This window comes from Triticum aestivum, chromosome 4A (genome assembly GCF_018294505.1).
Source record: "Triticum aestivum cultivar Chinese Spring chromosome 4A, IWGSC CS RefSeq v2.1, whole genome shotgun sequence".
NCBI lineage: Eukaryota > Viridiplantae > Streptophyta > Magnoliopsida > Poales > Poaceae > Triticum > Triticum aestivum.
Window position 1 is genome coordinate 738,069,548 of NC_057803.1, and position 16,211 is coordinate 738,085,758.

The following is a 16,211-nucleotide window of genomic DNA, read 5'->3' on the forward strand; positions in this document are numbered from 1 at the left end:
ATATATATTACTTGATCACTTATATTAGGTGAGCAAGTAATTAATATGGATATGGCATATACTTGATCACTTAGCTAGCTAGGATCCATCCAGTTGAAACTAATCTACGGTTTCTTTCATAAATGATATAATAACTCATCATCATCATCATATTAATATAAAAGCTATTGCATTATATATATCATCACCAACAAGTTAACGGTATATATACTAGCTAGCTAAAAATCATTTTAGTCGTCATTACCACTATTTAATCATCATAGTCATTACCGCTATCTAATCACCACCAATACTAGCTTAAAGAAGAAACATTCATTTTGTACCGGAAGGAAAGATATCATCGAGTTCAACATGATCACTCTTTGAGATTAAGTTTCGGACGAAGAACACGGACATGAGAGGACAAGTACTAAGAGCATGCTAATCACTCATGCTGCTCTCTCTCTCTCTCAGGTAAAATGGCATAGAACATGTTTAGCTCTCCCGATTCATCATATTGGAGCATGCAGATGAACCTGTCTCCTAATCGTGGGTTGCCCTTCTGATTGTTAACTCCTAGTACTATTCACAATTTTGCTCCAGTCTTTCACTATTAAGCATTCCTCGGTTCTAGAAATCCTGAATGCACTCGTGTGCAATGTAGGATGTCTTGGCCGTAAGCTAACAATTGACATGCGACCGTTAGTCGAGATCCACTAAGGCACAACTATCATCGGGAATCCCTGTTGAAGAGAACATCGTATAGTATCATACTTAGCAACATGAAGTTTAGCTTAAAAATAATGTATGCCAAAGATGCACTGAGGATAAATAGTAAAAATCTTACCACCTTTCCTAAATACATGTGACCGTAGTTCAATACGAACACTATTGGTCGCACGTTTTGAGTACTAAGATCTGCAACTCTAGGAAAATAACTTCTCTTGACAGCATCAAGATCCTCAAGCCATGAAACATATAGGCCCTGTTTGGTTCAGCTTTTATCGACGGATTATGATGCCGCGCAGCAGAATCTGAACCAAAGGGCGAACCCAGCAGAATCCGATTTCAGAAATCCGCTGCCAAAATCTGAACCAAAAGCGGAAGCAGCCCAGGACGTGCTTTTCAAAATCTGATTCCGCTGCGGGCCAAAATCTGAAAAAGCTGTATCAGCTGGTTTGCGAAATGACCTACATCTTTTTCACATCAGATTTTCCACAGCTATTTTTTCACAGCAGATTTTCACAGCTGCTTTTAGAAATCCACAGCCGAACGAAACAGGGCCATAGACTTATCTCCCCGCAGTTTAGTTCAGCCCCGGGACAGTGGACGGTCGTGTCTACCAAGCACTAGACATGTTTGCTTGAATGGAAATAAGCTGTCAATAGAAATTAGTTGTCAACTATTTTTGAAAAAACAATATCGAACATAAATATGGTTGAGAAACTCACATAATGGTAGAACTGGAGGCGTCTGCACATCGACCCAAATGTCTCTATTACCTTCAATATCATCTTCGGGACGAATATCAAAGGTGATAAACATATCAGGCTCAAATGCATAAGCCTTGCATAGTGCTTGCCAAGTTTTGCATTCAAAATGGCTGTAGGTGTCATGGTTGTATAATTTGACGTTGGAGGTATAACCATGCTTGGTCTTCAAGTAAACTCTCTTTACCTCCATAGTTTGTTAGAACGGAAACCTATCTTATCCAAGACAAAAATTCTTGCATGGCAGGGGATACACTAGTAGAATAGTGCAAATTTAAAATAATAAGTTGAAGCAAATGAAGCATATATAAGTCATGCTTAATTCCAAAAAAAGACTTCTCGTTGTGACTTACCGTATCCACTTCGAAGGTCTCATCCAGCTTGATGCTGAAGCGTCTGTCATTAAATAGAAATTTTTTGTCACACAGGCCGCGTTGGTCTTCACAGTCTTCGCACATAATGAAATTGTTTTCGTCGTCAGACGACATTTCCTATGTTGATAGGGGAAACATTAAACACTTATTAGTTATATTAATTCAACTAATTAAACAAGTTCTATTAATTCAACTAGCTAGTTCAACTAATTAATTCAACTAAGCACTTACTAAAAATATACCTAAATAAAGTATAGCTCCTAATTCAACTAACTAGTCCAACTAATTCAACTAAACTAGTTCTATTAATTTTCTTACTAAAAATAAAGTAGCTAGTTCTATATACTAAAATTTTAATTAGATGATCAAATCTCATATACCTTAATTTAGTATATATTAATTCATCTAACATTAATATAAATTCATCTATAACTAAAAGTATAAAAAACTAACTCATCTAACATTATCTAATTCTTATATAACATTTTGACATTAAACATTTGTGTGTGTGTGTGTGTGTGTTTGTGTGTGTTTGTGTGTGTGCATATGTGTGCACAGGAGGCCGGCAGGGGCACGCAATCGATCTTACAGCCAGGGGGCAGGGGGGACGACGGCCACGGGGGCGGCGGGCCAGGGGGCGGCGCGACGGGGGGCGGCGACGGGGGCGGCGACGACAGCAACGGGGGCGGCACACGGACGAGGGCGGCGCACGGACGGGGGCGACGACGACGGTGACGGGGGCGGCGATGACGGCGACCGGGGCGGCGCGGGGATGGGACGAAGATGAAGATGAGATAACTGAAAATTTTCATAAGTGCTGGTTATATAGGGGAGACCTTTAGTACCGGTTGGAGACAGGAACCGGTACTAAATGTTATATTTGGCTAGGCGATGCGGCGGGAAGCGACCCCCTTTAGTACAGGTTCGTGGCTCCACCCGGTACTAATAACACGCCCTTTAGTACCGGTTGGAGCCATGAACCGGTACTAAAGGGGGTGCGCTTCCGTTCCGCGGTGCACAATGTTTAGTCCCACCTCGCCGAGCGAAAGGCAGCCGCACTGGTTTATAAACCCAGCCGCGGCTGCTCCTTTGAGCTCCTATCTAATGCAGGCCTCTGCGCCTAACTTTGTCGCGCTGCCCTGTGAGCCTGCTGGGCCTTATGGGCCTGCATAAGCACGCCCAAGGCCAAGCAGGCCCACTGGGCAGCGCGGAAATAATTTTTTTCATATAGTTTTTTTCTTTTGTGGTTTATATTTTTTCTTCTATTTATTTCTGAATAGTTTTTTGTTATATTTAGAGTTTCTTATGTTTAATATTAGTGTGTTTTATCATTATATTCAAATTTGTAGTGCTTTTTCAGTTCATTTTGTAGTGCTTTTCAATTTCAAGGTAATTTAGCTCTCAAAACAAATGAGTAAATGCATCGAAAATGGCAAATTATGTCAGAAAGGGTTAAAAGTTGATGATGTGGATTTGAATTGTTCATCTGAACACAAAAAAAGTCCGGAGTTGTACTAAGTTATTAAAATATTTAATAGCCGGTGTAACAGATGAGTTTTCTTCCGAAACCCTGATACTTCAAAAGAGATTGTCCAGTTTGTACACGAAGTGCATCCAGTTTTTGCCATAACCCTCTCTACTTTTTTACACATGCTATGCGGGTGAAATGATGATACCTTGCCAAGTTTCAACCTTTTCAGAGTTAATTTTGTACTGCTTTTCACTTTCACGGTGATTTAACTCTGAAAGCAAATCGGTAAATGCATCGAAAATAGCAAATTATGTCAGAAAGGGTTGAAACTTGATGACGTGGATTTGAATTATGCATCTGAACGCAAAAAAGTCCGGAGTTGTACTAAGTTATTAAAATATTGAATAGCCGGTGTAACAGATGAGTTTTCGTCCGAAACCCTGATACTTCGAAAAAGATTGTCCAATTTATACACGAAGTGCATCCAGTTTTTGCCGTAACCCTCTCTACTTTTTTGCACATGCTATGCGGGTGAAATGATGATACCTTGCCAAGTTTCAACCTTTTCAGAGTTCATTTTGTACTGCTTTTCAATTTCACGGTGATTTAGCTCTGAAAACAAATAAGTAAATGCATTGCAAATAGCAAATTATGTCAGAAAGGGTTGAAGGTTGATGACGTGGATTTGAATTGTGCATCTGACGCAAAAAAGTCTAGAGTTGTACTAAGTTATTAAAATATTGAATAGCCGGTGTAACAGATGAGTTTTCGTCCGAAACCCTGATACTTCCTAAGAGATTGTCCAGTTTGTAAACGAAGTGCATCCAGTTTTTGCCGTAACCCTCTCTACTTTTTTGCACATGCTATGCGGGCGAAATGATGATACCTTGCCAAGTTTCAACCTTTTCAGAGTTTATTTTGTACTACTTTTCAATTTCAGGGTGATTTAGCTCTGAAAACAAATCAGTAAATGCATCAAAAATAACAAATTATGTCAGCAAGGGTTGAAAGTTGATGACGTGTATTTGAATTGTGCATCTGTACCCAAAAAAAGTCCGTAGTTGTACTAAGGTATTAAAATATTGAATAGCCGGTGTAACAGATGAGTTTTCGTCCGAAACCCTGATACTTCCTAAGAGATTGTTCAGTTTGTACGCAAAGTGCATCCAGTTTTTGCCGTAATTCTCTCTACTTTTTTGCACATGCTATGCGGGCGAAATGATGATACCTTGCCAAGTTTCAACCTTTTTAGAGTTCATTTTGTAGTGCTTTTCAATTTCAGGGTCATTTAGCTCAAAACAAACCAGTAAATGCATGAAAAATAGCAAATGAAGGCAGAAAAGGTTGAAGGTTGATGATGTGGCTTTGAATGGTGCATACTGAACACACAAAAAGTCTAGTGTTGTAATAATTAAGTTTAAAAAAATGAAGTGCCTTTGTAACAGATGAGTTTTCGTCTGAAACCCTGATACTTTGAAAGAGATTGTCCAGTTTGTATACGAAATGCATCCAGTTTTTGCCATAATTCTCTCTACTTTTTTGCACATGCTACATGGGTGAAATGATGATACCATGCCAAGTTTTAACCTTTTCGGAGTTCATTTGTAGTGTTTTTCAATTTCAGGGTCATTCAGCTCAAAACAAATTAGTAAATGCATGAAAAATAGCAAATGAAGGCACAAAAAGTCCATAGTTAAAATAATTTATAAAAAATGAAAGAGAGGAGCAATGCTCACCTACACGTTGCTTATCTTCAGGCCTTGAGGAAATAGTGTAGGCTACACGGAGCTATGTGTAGTTTTCGTCCGAAACCCTGATAGCTCTGTGCAGTCTACACCATTTTCTCAAGGCTTGAAGCTAAGCAACATGCAGATGAGCATTGCGCCTCTCCTTCATCGTCTCTGCACTCAGGGCTTATAAACCGCTGCGAGTGCCTCTCGCTTGGCGAGGTGGGACTAAAAAATAGCTGCAAAAAGAATCAACTAAAAAACTCTAGTACCGGTTCATGCCACGAACTGGTACTAAAGGTGCTGGTGGGGCCCCAGCCTAGCCACAGCCTGCCACAACCGCTTTAGTACCGGTTCGTGGCACGAACTGGTACTAAAGATTAGCCACGAACCGGTACTAATGAGCTCCGCCCGCCTAGCAGTTGGAACCATTAGTGCCGGTTCAGTTACAAACCGGGATGAATATTCTTCACATTAGGCCATTTTTCTACAAGTGTTTATTTTCTTATTCCTCCTGAACTTCTCAATCTCTTTATTCCTAATCTCCTCTATCGGTTGCTCTATCTGCTCTTGCTCCTAATCAATATCCATGAAATATTCATGCCTCTCCTCACCATTATCCACTACAAATTTTGGTTCAATGCTATCATGTGTGTGCATGACCTGGACTGGCTTAGGTTGTGGCTTCACTGGACTAGAGAAAAGAACTCCAGATGTATCTATCTCATGCACAAGTGGCACACCTATTTCAGACAAAGGAACCCGCTCTTCATACATAGTGCCTCTGTTCAAATCAGCTGGTGTTGGAGCATCACTTCTCATTACTGTAATATTAACCACATTTTTTCCATTACTAGATAGCACATCCAGCATCTCCTCCACCTTGTCATCCCAACACCTTGATCTCTCACATAATCTTCTATATCTAAATAGGGGCACCCCACTAAGTGATTTTCCTGCCTTCTCGTGAAGCCACGTCACCCCAATTGTTACAGCCGTTGATTCAGTAAAGTTGAGAAGCCGCAGCCGTTTGATCAAAGATTTAGGAAATTACTAAGCACTGCCACCGCTAAGTATACCGATTCGTTCTTTTCCCAGCAATACCGCTCGCTGCTGGCCTCCGACTCAACTTTTTGGCTGGGCGTACATTTCGGCGATTTTTGGAGACTAAAAAGCCCATTGAAAGCCCATGGGTCTCCCCACGAAGCGGATTCCACTTCCTCTCTATCTTCTTCAATCTCCATCAAATCCCACTATTATTTTGCAATAGAAACGGTTCCTTTTCCCTCATTAAATCCCACTACTCTGGCGATTCAATTGCTCCTCCCATCTGATATTTCTTTTCGGTCATGCGTGAGGCAACGAACGATGGTGAGAGGTCTTCCTCCCCACTGACGATGTCCCTCCGCGGCCGTCCCCGCTATGCCTCCGGCTTCCCGGCCGTAGGCGCACCCCGCACTAGAAGCAGAGCACCTTGCAGAGGATGCAGCCGCGCCGAGATCGGCCCGACTATTACCTTGTGGAGGCGCGCCGGCGGCCTCGGCAGAAGGCCGGGAAGACTCCCTGTGGCGGCAGCGAACCATGCTCGGTGCCGGCGCGTCTCGCGTGTCCTCTGCTCACCTTCCCGACCACGCGACAGGGCCGCAGGGCCAGTATAGTGTCGACTGTGGTTCATTAGCCCAAGTTTATGAGCGCGTAAATCATCGTCTTGAACACCAGCCCTGACGATGTTCAGCCGGATGTGTACATCACGGGCTGTATAAGACTTCCGCGTGGGCGTGGCGTCGAGGGGAGATCACGCGTGCAAGATAGCTGCTGATGGTCTCATCCTCGAGCATCACGACGACCTTGGAATTGATTAGGTCCATCAGCAGGATGCTTGACGACCTCCACTTGCACATCCATGTCCAGGTACTACAAGATATACATGAGTCGACATATTTTCCCTTTGTTTCAGATTTTGCTGAACCCACCTATTGATTTGAATCCTAAACCAAGAATCAACCTCACGTCATCCATCCGTGGCATCTGATGGTACATGCACTTGCGTCAGAATTACAATACATGCTGGTTTCATCTATTTAAGTGATGTGTTATAGTCTATGACAACAAATTTATGACCATTGTTGATTCAAGATACTTAGGTTGCTAGAAAGATGTTTGATGACGTGACTCTTCTACTATCTACCAAATTAAAGAGGATTGGGAAGGTAAGAATGTTTAGTGTTCTTTCTGTTAAGATTTACTCCGTTTGTATTGATCGAATAAATTTCTGGTGCCGACAAAATAAACGATTCAATCAGATTAACCCTATGTCTATCCAATATACTTCTGTCAACTAGACAATGCAATATGGTTCAGTCAGATTCATGAAATCCTTTATTTGCCTCAAGTATAGCATGCATAGTTTAGCAGTACTAATATTCTTTTGTCAATTCTTCCAAACAGATATATGCAGCAACCAAAAGATGCATTAAAGGAGACACAAACATCAACAGAAGGAAATATGGGAGGAAGCTTTTCACAAATACTATGTTCATAATGTTTAAATTTTTGCTTGATATATGAAACTCTGACCACCACCCTCTCATATTTATTGCACTGTTTAGACAAGAAATTTGGAGAAAGCAAAAACATGGAGAAAAGAAGGTTCTTAATTGAAGAAAAATATTATTCCACTATAAATAAAGATATGTGCTTAATCTGAATGATAATGTTCTTTCTTTTTCAATCATCTTTTTTATATATTTTTACGGTTTTATTCTTAAAGTAATTTTTTTTGCTCAATTTCCCGCCGAAACGCGCGGGGTATCTACTAGTACATATAATCTCTACAACAATAGCCTTCTAGCTCTACAAGTGCAACTAGATCGCAGAAAGTTATGTCTGACAAGCTTATATTTCTCTCCAAGTTATCTCTGTCAAAGAAATAACATCTAACTTCCCAGACTTCATCATTCAAACTACAAACAAAATTACAGTAAACTATTCAGTAAACAGATACTTTAAAAGTTATATTCAAAGTTCAGTTAATAGATTAGTTAAAAAATGCAGTAAAAAGTTATCAGTTTACAGAATATTCAGACAAATGTTCAATTAACGGATAAGTTAACACTTCAATTAACTAAATATCTAGAAAAGTGTTCAATTAACAGATAAGGTAACACTTCAATTAACTAAATATTCAGACAAATTTTCATTTAAATATTCAGAAAAAAATTCAGTTAACATATATACAGTTTCAGTTAACACATCTGTATACTAATATTCAGAGAATGCATCATCCCTAACCCTAGAACACTAACGCAAGAACAATGGCCTGAGAAGCCTAACCCTAGAACCCAAACACACAAACACCAGCCCTAGAACCCTAACCCTAGAAACCTAACCTACAAACCCAATCGGGGAAAAAAGGGAGAAGGTATGCATTACTTACCAGCCGCCGCCGAACGGGGATGCTCAGTTCTGGCTGCCCGTCGGATCTTCCTTCACAGCTCGGGCGAATGCAGTCGCCGCCGCGGATTCAACTGATTTGTTTGCCGCCGGCAGTTGGGGAGGAAGCTGCAGCTGAGATGGATTTGAGCTACCACCGAACTCCGGCGGATCTCCATCAACGCCGCACCTAGCATCAGCAGCGCCTCCGTCGCGGGATTTGGCCGTCGCCATGAGTGGGAGCACGAACTGCAGAGAGAGAGTGCGGGCAAGAGAGTGAGAGCTGGTGCGATCGGGTGAGCCGACCGCATCGGTTAGACCAGGTGTCGACCTAACGACGCCGTCCGCCCGGCCGTTACGGCACATCCCCTGTTTTGAGTCCCACCTGTCGGAAACGCCCTCAAACTCTGCAAAGCGAGCAACCCTATTTGCAAAAAGTTTACTGAATGCGCGGTGCGATTTGCAAATAATTAGGGACCAGGTGGTTTTCTGCAGAAAAAGCCCCAAATATGATGGTTTTATGCTATTAACTTGCCTCACGGGCATCACGGAAAGGTAGACAAACGCGGATGTGAAGTCTGGAGTGCATACTCCATTCAGTTAGTCTCCGCCCGCAGACTTCATCCAGGTCAAGCCTGCTCGTCCTCCATTCCATTGTCGGCACGGCCTTTCCGCCCTCCGCATTCCGCCTCTCCAGCCCCCACCCTCCCCGGAAGTACTTCTCTGGCGAGGGCGCCGCCTCCACACACCTCCAATCATCCCGTCAGGTTCTTCTGTGGCCCGACGGCAGCCATCCTTGGTCCGCGGCGTCGCTTCCCCGGCAGAGAAAGGTACCTACCGTAAGCCACTAAGATGGTGATAGATGGGTGCTCGTCCCCTTGTTAGTTAGTGTTAGATCCGTAATCCATAGATCTAATCAGGGATCCCTTTTTCTTCGATGCTTTTTTGTTGCTAATAATGGAGAACAAAGTCCTGTCGGTCTCTTCCAGACTTTTTAGATCGACGTCTTCTTCAGATTTCACATAGATGTTTTTTTGTTTGTTTTAATCAAGAGAAAAAGTCCATCCGTCCCTTTCAGACTTTTCAGATCTACTTCAGACATCAGATAGATATACTAATTTTTTCTGCAATCCCTAGTTCTTCAATTGCCCCAAATACATAGTACTGTATTGGTTTCAGTCGACTTTTGTAACCTGATTATTTTCCAGGCAACTGAATAATACGGCTAATGAACAACACTAATTATTCATGCTTCAGGAGAATAACACCTGACTTTCACAACCGAGATGACGGATGGCGGCCAAGACAGCGAACTTGCTGCTCTCGAGAAAGTGTTGCTCGACGAAAATGCCGATCCTGTCGATCTGCCTTTCTCGCTTCTCAAGGCTATCACAGGAAACTTCTCTGAAGATAATGAAATTGGCAGCGGCGGGTTCGGAGCGGTTTACAAGGTAAGCAACCAGACCCTCTGCTTTGAAATTAATTTACCAGAGACAATCTAGCTGACACGGTTCTATGTGAGATGCAGGGAGTGCTTCCAAGTGGTCGCACTGTCGCCGTGAAGCGGCTCTTCGAGAGGTACGAGATCCTGGACAAGAATTTCGAGAGCGAGGTCACCTGTCTCGCGGTGGTCAGGCACAAGAATACCGTGCGATTTCTCGGGTACTGCTCTGAAACGCAGCAAGTACTGATGCCATATGACGGGAAGCATGTCTTGGCAGACGTGCGGCATAGGCTGCTCTGCTTCGAGTACATGCCCAAAGGGTGCCTTGCTGACTATCTCTCGGGTAAAATCAGATTAGCCTTATACCTTTCCTTGCATTTCTGCTATGTAGTAGTAGTAAATGTCTACCAACTACAGTCCAGAGTATTTATTGGTTGCCACTCTGCTGAGATTTGTTAATTCTTTTTGCACACTAAATGGTAGTTTCAGCTCTGTTCTTATACCGCTGCAAAACATGCACTCTTCTGTCTGGACATATTTTGAATTCTCATCCTCTTTGCCTCAGAGAGAGTGCTCTAACAACTATCTTCTGTTGTGGATAGAGCTTAATCGAATGACCAAACTAAAATTCAGAGCATCTCAGTTTTCCAAGCCAAATATGTTGGCAAGCCCACATATTTGCACCTGAATTTTGAACTGAAGTGGTAGCTACTTTTTCCCCCCAATTGTGACACCCACGTTTTGGCAATGAGATAGGTTTTTCGAGAACTTCCTTTGAATTCGTTAGCATACTGGCTTTGAAAATCGGGCAATCATTCTTGAAGGCCCTTTTTCATTTTATTGGACTGCTTATCCCACCGCATATAGTACTAACTATTTGTTGTATTGTATACTCTCCACAGATGCATCTTGTCAACTTCAATGGACCACATGTTACCAAATAATCAAGGGCATCTGTGAGGGCGTACATTATCTTCATCAACAACGTATTATTCACATGGACCTCAAACCTCAGAATGTACTATTGGATGATAACATGGTGCCCAGAATTGCGGATTTCGGTCTATCACACCGCTTAAGTGGGAGCCAGAGTCGGGCTATTACTGAAAACAAGCTTGGGACGATGTAGGCTCGCAATTCTCTTTGAGGACTTAATGTTTTATCAGTAATATAGCAACTTTTTTGCATACACTTTATCAGTATCAGATAAATTACATTAATTTTTATGCAGGGGATATATGGCACCAGAATTCTTAAATAATGGAGAAATTACCTGCATGGCAGACATATATAGTTTGGGCGTTATAATCATGGAGATCCTTATGAGACATAAGGAATGCTCTAATGTTGAGGAGGTAATTATATTATATATGAGGTTCCAAGAAGAACATTGTAGACAACATGTTTAGCGCAAACTACAACGTTGTTAAACAAAAATGCAACACATATTCAATCAGAGTATCTAATTAACAGTAGGGTTTGCAAATTTCAAGATTTGAATGTTCTCTTTGTACTGATCTTCCAAAAAAGGTAACATAGAAATGATTATGATTTTTGAAGTCATTATGTGCATCGAAAGATTAATAACACTGAAATCGATCAAGTGAGAAATTTAAAATTGTTTGTGGTAGGTAGCCTTGCATTTGGTCTCCAATCCTAAATCAATACAGTTCAGTGTTCCCATTTTCCAGTTCTAAAATCCACATTTTTCAATTCAATTCTAAATGCCACCCTTTTTTCGTAATTCATTACAGTTGTTAATTTAGCAGGTAGTTGAAAGTTGGGCAAACAAGTTCGGGGTATCAGAGAGCCAGACAACATTGGAACAAGTAAAAGTATGTGTTGAGATAGGGATAAAATGCAGGAACTATGACCCAAGGAATAGGCCTGCTACATGGTTTATCATTCGTGGAATACTGGGTGAAGCGGAAATTTCAAACTGGTCTATTACAAGTGATGTAGCTACCTCGACAGAAGGGCAGGTACAATTACTCAATAGTAAATGTATATGATCCACCATTTAACTATTTAGTGATTTGTCCTGACCTTCTTTTCATTTTTGTTGCAGATAGGCTTTGCCTCCAAGTTGGTGGATGAATTGAAGTTCATGGATGATTCCGCTGCAGCATCCGAACTGCAGCCATCAGTGCTGGAGGTAGAGCAGGAGGATGGCAAAGTGAGCCTAGAGAGTAAGGGGAAGGCAACAACAGTGATTGTGGCGACTGGGGTGATGAGCACCCTCAGTGCCAAGCTTGCCAAGCTCATGGGTGACGAGTACATTAAACGCAAAGAGGTGAGGAAGCAGGCGTCCTTCCTCAAGAAGGAGTTGAGCACCATAAACGCTGTCCTTGAGCAGCTGGAGCTCATGGATGAGCTCGCTCCAGCAGTAAAAAATTGGAGGGATGATGTCAGGGAGATCTCCTATGACATGGAGAATTGCATTGATGACTTCATGCGCCAATTTGGAGGTGAGGATGCTGAAGCAAGCTTCACCGGGGAGGCTGCTGAACTTCACAAGAGGTTGTGCGAGCTTCATAGGATTGCCAACCAGATGGAAGAGCTCAAGACTCTTGTGGTAGAAGCAAATGCTCGACGTGAGAGCTACAAGATTGATGATTGCAAGCCTAGCTTTGTGGGTGTCGACCCTCGGCTGTCAGCAGTCTACCAGGAGGCAACTAGCCTTGTGGGCATTGACGGCCCAAGGGAGGAGGTTGCCAATTGGTTGATGGATACTCAGAAAAAACTCAAGGTTGTGTCTGTTGTTGGTTTTGGAGGTCTGGGTAAAACTACACTTTCCAAACAGGTATATGATAAGATCAGGGGGCATTTCAACAGTGTGGCATTCATTTCAGTTTCACAGAAGCCTGATATGAGAGTGCTTCTCAGTCGCCTACAATTGAAAGTTGGGATAAGTGTGTCTTCTCATGATTGCGGGTTTGAAGACATCATTGAAGAGCTAAGGAAGTATCTCGTAGATAAAAGGTAATTACTTACTTCCTATAGTCACTGGCATTGGCTGCCCATCTTCAATTTGAAGTAGCAATTAATTGGTTAGTACATATTTTGGTTAGAGTTGCTTTCCCATGCATGTAGGAAGTTTTGTTGTTTTCTTGTTTTGTATGTTCGTGATAGATATTCAAAATTTTAAAGAAAACATTAGAGCAGAAACACACCTTCGGAACAACTGATTGAAGTTTTGTACGTTTTTTCATTCAATGTAAAAACTTGCTTAGTTGTTTATTGGAAAAGACTCGTAGGGGTTGAGAGACAGGACCGAATACTCATAGGTGAAGAATGCTAGGTGGCTACAATATACAGGCATAAGCTGACCAAATGATAATGAACGTTCTTCAGCCAGGCATTGTTATCCCGTCTTGTATATTATGTGATCATGCTAATTTAGCCATATGAGCAACATATTTCTTTCATCTAGTCCATTTTAATTTTTGATGCTTTTGTCTTCAACTTAGTCATATTCTGATACGATGTAACCTGTGCAAACATTTCAACAGGTACCTTATTGTACTTGATGACTTGTGGGATCAATCAGCATGGAATACTATTAGTCTTGCTTTTCCAGAAAATGGAAATGGGAGTAGAATAATAGTAACGACACGAGTGGAAGATGTGGCTAGTGTGGCCTGTCACAATGACCGTAAGTGCATTTACACAATGAAGCCCCTCAATGAACAGAATTCAAGAATGTTATTCTCGAACAGAGTATTTGGGTCTGAAGTTGTTTGTCCACCTTATCTTAAAGACGTTGCGGCTGAAATTCTGAAGAAGTGTGGCGGATTGCCTCTTGCAATTATCACTATAGCTAGCCTATTAGCTACTCAAGTGAGGTCAAGGAAACACTGGGAGAGCATAAGGAAATCTCTGGGTGCCCAATCTGCCACAAGTCCTTCATTGAAAGAGATGAATAACATATTAAACCTTAGCTACACGCATCTTCCTCTTCATCTCCGGGCATGTTTTTTGTACCTTGGTATGTATCCTGAGGACCACATTATATGGCGGGATCATCTTGTTAGACAATGGATAGCTGAAGGCTTCGTCAGCAGTTTACATGGGTCAGATTTGGAGGATATTGGCAGGAGTTATTTCAATGAGCTCATCAATAGAAGTATGATTCAGCCATCAAAAACTGAGTATGGAGAGGTGTTGTCTTGCACAGTACATGACATGATGCTTGATTTGATCCTAATCAAGTGTGTAGAAGACAATTTTCTAAGTGTGGCGTACAATTCTGAGGACATGGCAAGACTGATGCATGGCTGCAAGTACAATGTTCGCAGATTATCCCTGAGCTCCATGGCTATTGGTGGAGCAACATATGAGTATGATATGGCTATTGCTGCTAGACTGCCACAAGTTCGATCATTTATATTGTTTGAGAATCCCATACCACCTTTTTTGTGGTTCAAGTATCTCAGGGTGCTCATCATTGTTAGGGGAAAGGATACAGTTGACCTCACTGCCATTAGCCAACTGTTTCAGCTGAGGTGTGTGATGGTTAGAGTCGATGGGAAAATAGAGCTCCCTACTGAACTTGGTAAGCTTGTTTACTTGGAGACGCTGGACATACAGAAATGCAGGCTGGTAAAGAGCATCCCTTCAGATATAGTTCATTTGCCCCGCCTGTCCTATCTGGGTCTTCCAAATTGTACAGACCCGCCGGAAGGTATCGAGAATATGAAATCACTGCGCACTCTGCAAGAGTTTGACCTGGAAAAGATCTCCCTGAAGTATATTATGGATCTCAGCAAGCTGACCAATCTGAGGGAACTGAGTGTGAAAAAAGAGTTCAGTTTGGGGACGCAAAAAGTTGATGCTTTGGCCTTGTCCATTGGAAAGCTCCGTAACCTCGAATGTCTGCGCATCTTTGGTTGCCATCTTGAGAGTGAGAACCTGCAGCTGGGCTCATTATCCAATCCTTTTCAACATATGGAGCGACTTTGCATGAGAACATGGTGGTTCTGCAGAGTTCCGAAATGGATGGATGGTCTCCATTGTCTGCGCGTCCTTGAGCTGCAGGTTGAGGAGACGTCAACTGAGGAGATTCATCTTCTTGGAGAGCTTCCCTCCCTCGTCTACCTCAACTTTGGAGCGGGTAAAATCCCTGCTGAAAGAGCTATATTAGGCACAGGACTATTCCTAGTTCTGGAGTATTTTTATTGTAGTTCTCGGAAAGACATTACAGCGTACCTGGGGTTCGAGGCAGGGGCTATGCCCAACTTACGAATCCTCTGTCTCAGTGTGGTGCATTGGGGTGGTACCATACCAGTCGGCATGGAGCACCTGTTACACCTCCAGGAGATCCGACTTGACGGGGCCTCTCATGATGTTGTGTGCGCGTTCAAGGAGGCTTCGCTGGTGCACCCAAACCGCCCTTCCGTTAGTAGGTAAAGTAACAGCTTGTTGGCTCACATCTAGAAGATCAAGAACTAGATTTTTTTGTAAACTAAATGTATATAATGGCTGTAACTCTGATTATTAATGAATGCATGCTAGCTCCTGATCTTCCCTATAATGGCTGCAATCCTGATGATTAAGCAGGTGGATGCATCATGTGCCGTATTCTGATTATTTTGTGATTGGAAGATCAGGAATGCTAGGATTGAGGATGCATTTGGTCTAGTATACGTACCATGCTTGCTTATACTTAACTTAAACCCCTTGGTGTTAATTGCTAGGTCAGGTAGTTAACATCGTATGCCTGTGTACATAACTGGGCACTAGTAGAAAAGGGGCCAATGGTCCAGGCCGGTCCAGCCCATTAGTCCCGGTTCAATCCAGAACCGGGACCAATGGGGTCATTGGACCCGGTTCGTGAGCCCCAGGGGCCGGCCGGGCCACATGGGCCATTGGTCCCAGTTTGTCTGGACCTATTGGTTCCGGTTGGTGGGACGAACCGGGACCAATGGTCCTCGCTCCTGGCCCACCACTATTGGTCCCGGTTGGAGGCTCGAACCGGACTAAAGGATGCCCATTAGTCCCGGTTCATACCACCAACCGGGACTAAAGGGTTGGTCCTCGTTGTGGCCAGAGTTTAGTCCCACCTCGCCAACCGAAGGGGAATCGGACTAGTTTATAAGCCCCTCCCTCTCTGCCTTATTGAGCTCCTCTGAAAATGAAAATAGATGCCTTTATATAGGGAAATTAGCCTAAATTCATACGGATTTCGATTGAAATTCGTTATGAATTTAAGTTGATTTTCCTCTATAAGCGCATCTATGCTCATTTCTGAGTAGTTTTTTATATTTTTTTCTTTTCTGCTATATTTATTTTTTT

General features: G+C 42.4%; 1 protein-coding gene across 1 annotated transcript; it reads left to right on the plus strand.

Moving 5' to 3' along the window:
• Nucleotides 1-9,078: 9,078 nt before the first annotated feature.
• LOC123088466 (disease resistance protein RGA5) lies at nucleotides 9,079-15,447 on the plus strand. Its single transcript, XM_044510676.1, has 8 exons — nucleotides 9,079-9,303; nucleotides 9,731-9,924; nucleotides 10,002-10,260; nucleotides 10,820-11,042; nucleotides 11,149-11,272; nucleotides 11,687-11,899; nucleotides 11,986-12,899; nucleotides 13,430-15,447. Exons 2-8 carry the CDS (start codon nucleotides 9,760-9,762, stop codon nucleotides 15,324-15,326), a joined length of 3,795 nt encoding a protein of 1,264 aa, XP_044366611.1. The 5' UTR covers nucleotides 9,079-9,303; nucleotides 9,731-9,759; the 3' UTR covers nucleotides 15,327-15,447.
• The last annotated feature ends 764 nt before the right edge of the window (nucleotides 15,448-16,211 follow it).

Coding starts and splice junctions, on each gene's coding strand:
- LOC123088466 (XM_044510676.1), top strand. CDS start 9,760: ATGACGGATGGCGGCCAAGACAGCGAACTTGCTGCTCTCGAGAAAGTG. Junction 11,043..11,148: donor GAAAACAAGCTTGGGACGAT/GTAGGCTCGCAA, acceptor ATTTTTATGCAG/GGGATATATGGCACCAGAAT. Junction 11,900..11,985: donor CTACCTCGACAGAAGGGCAG/GTACAATTACTC, acceptor TTTTTGTTGCAG/ATAGGCTTTGCCTCCAAGTT.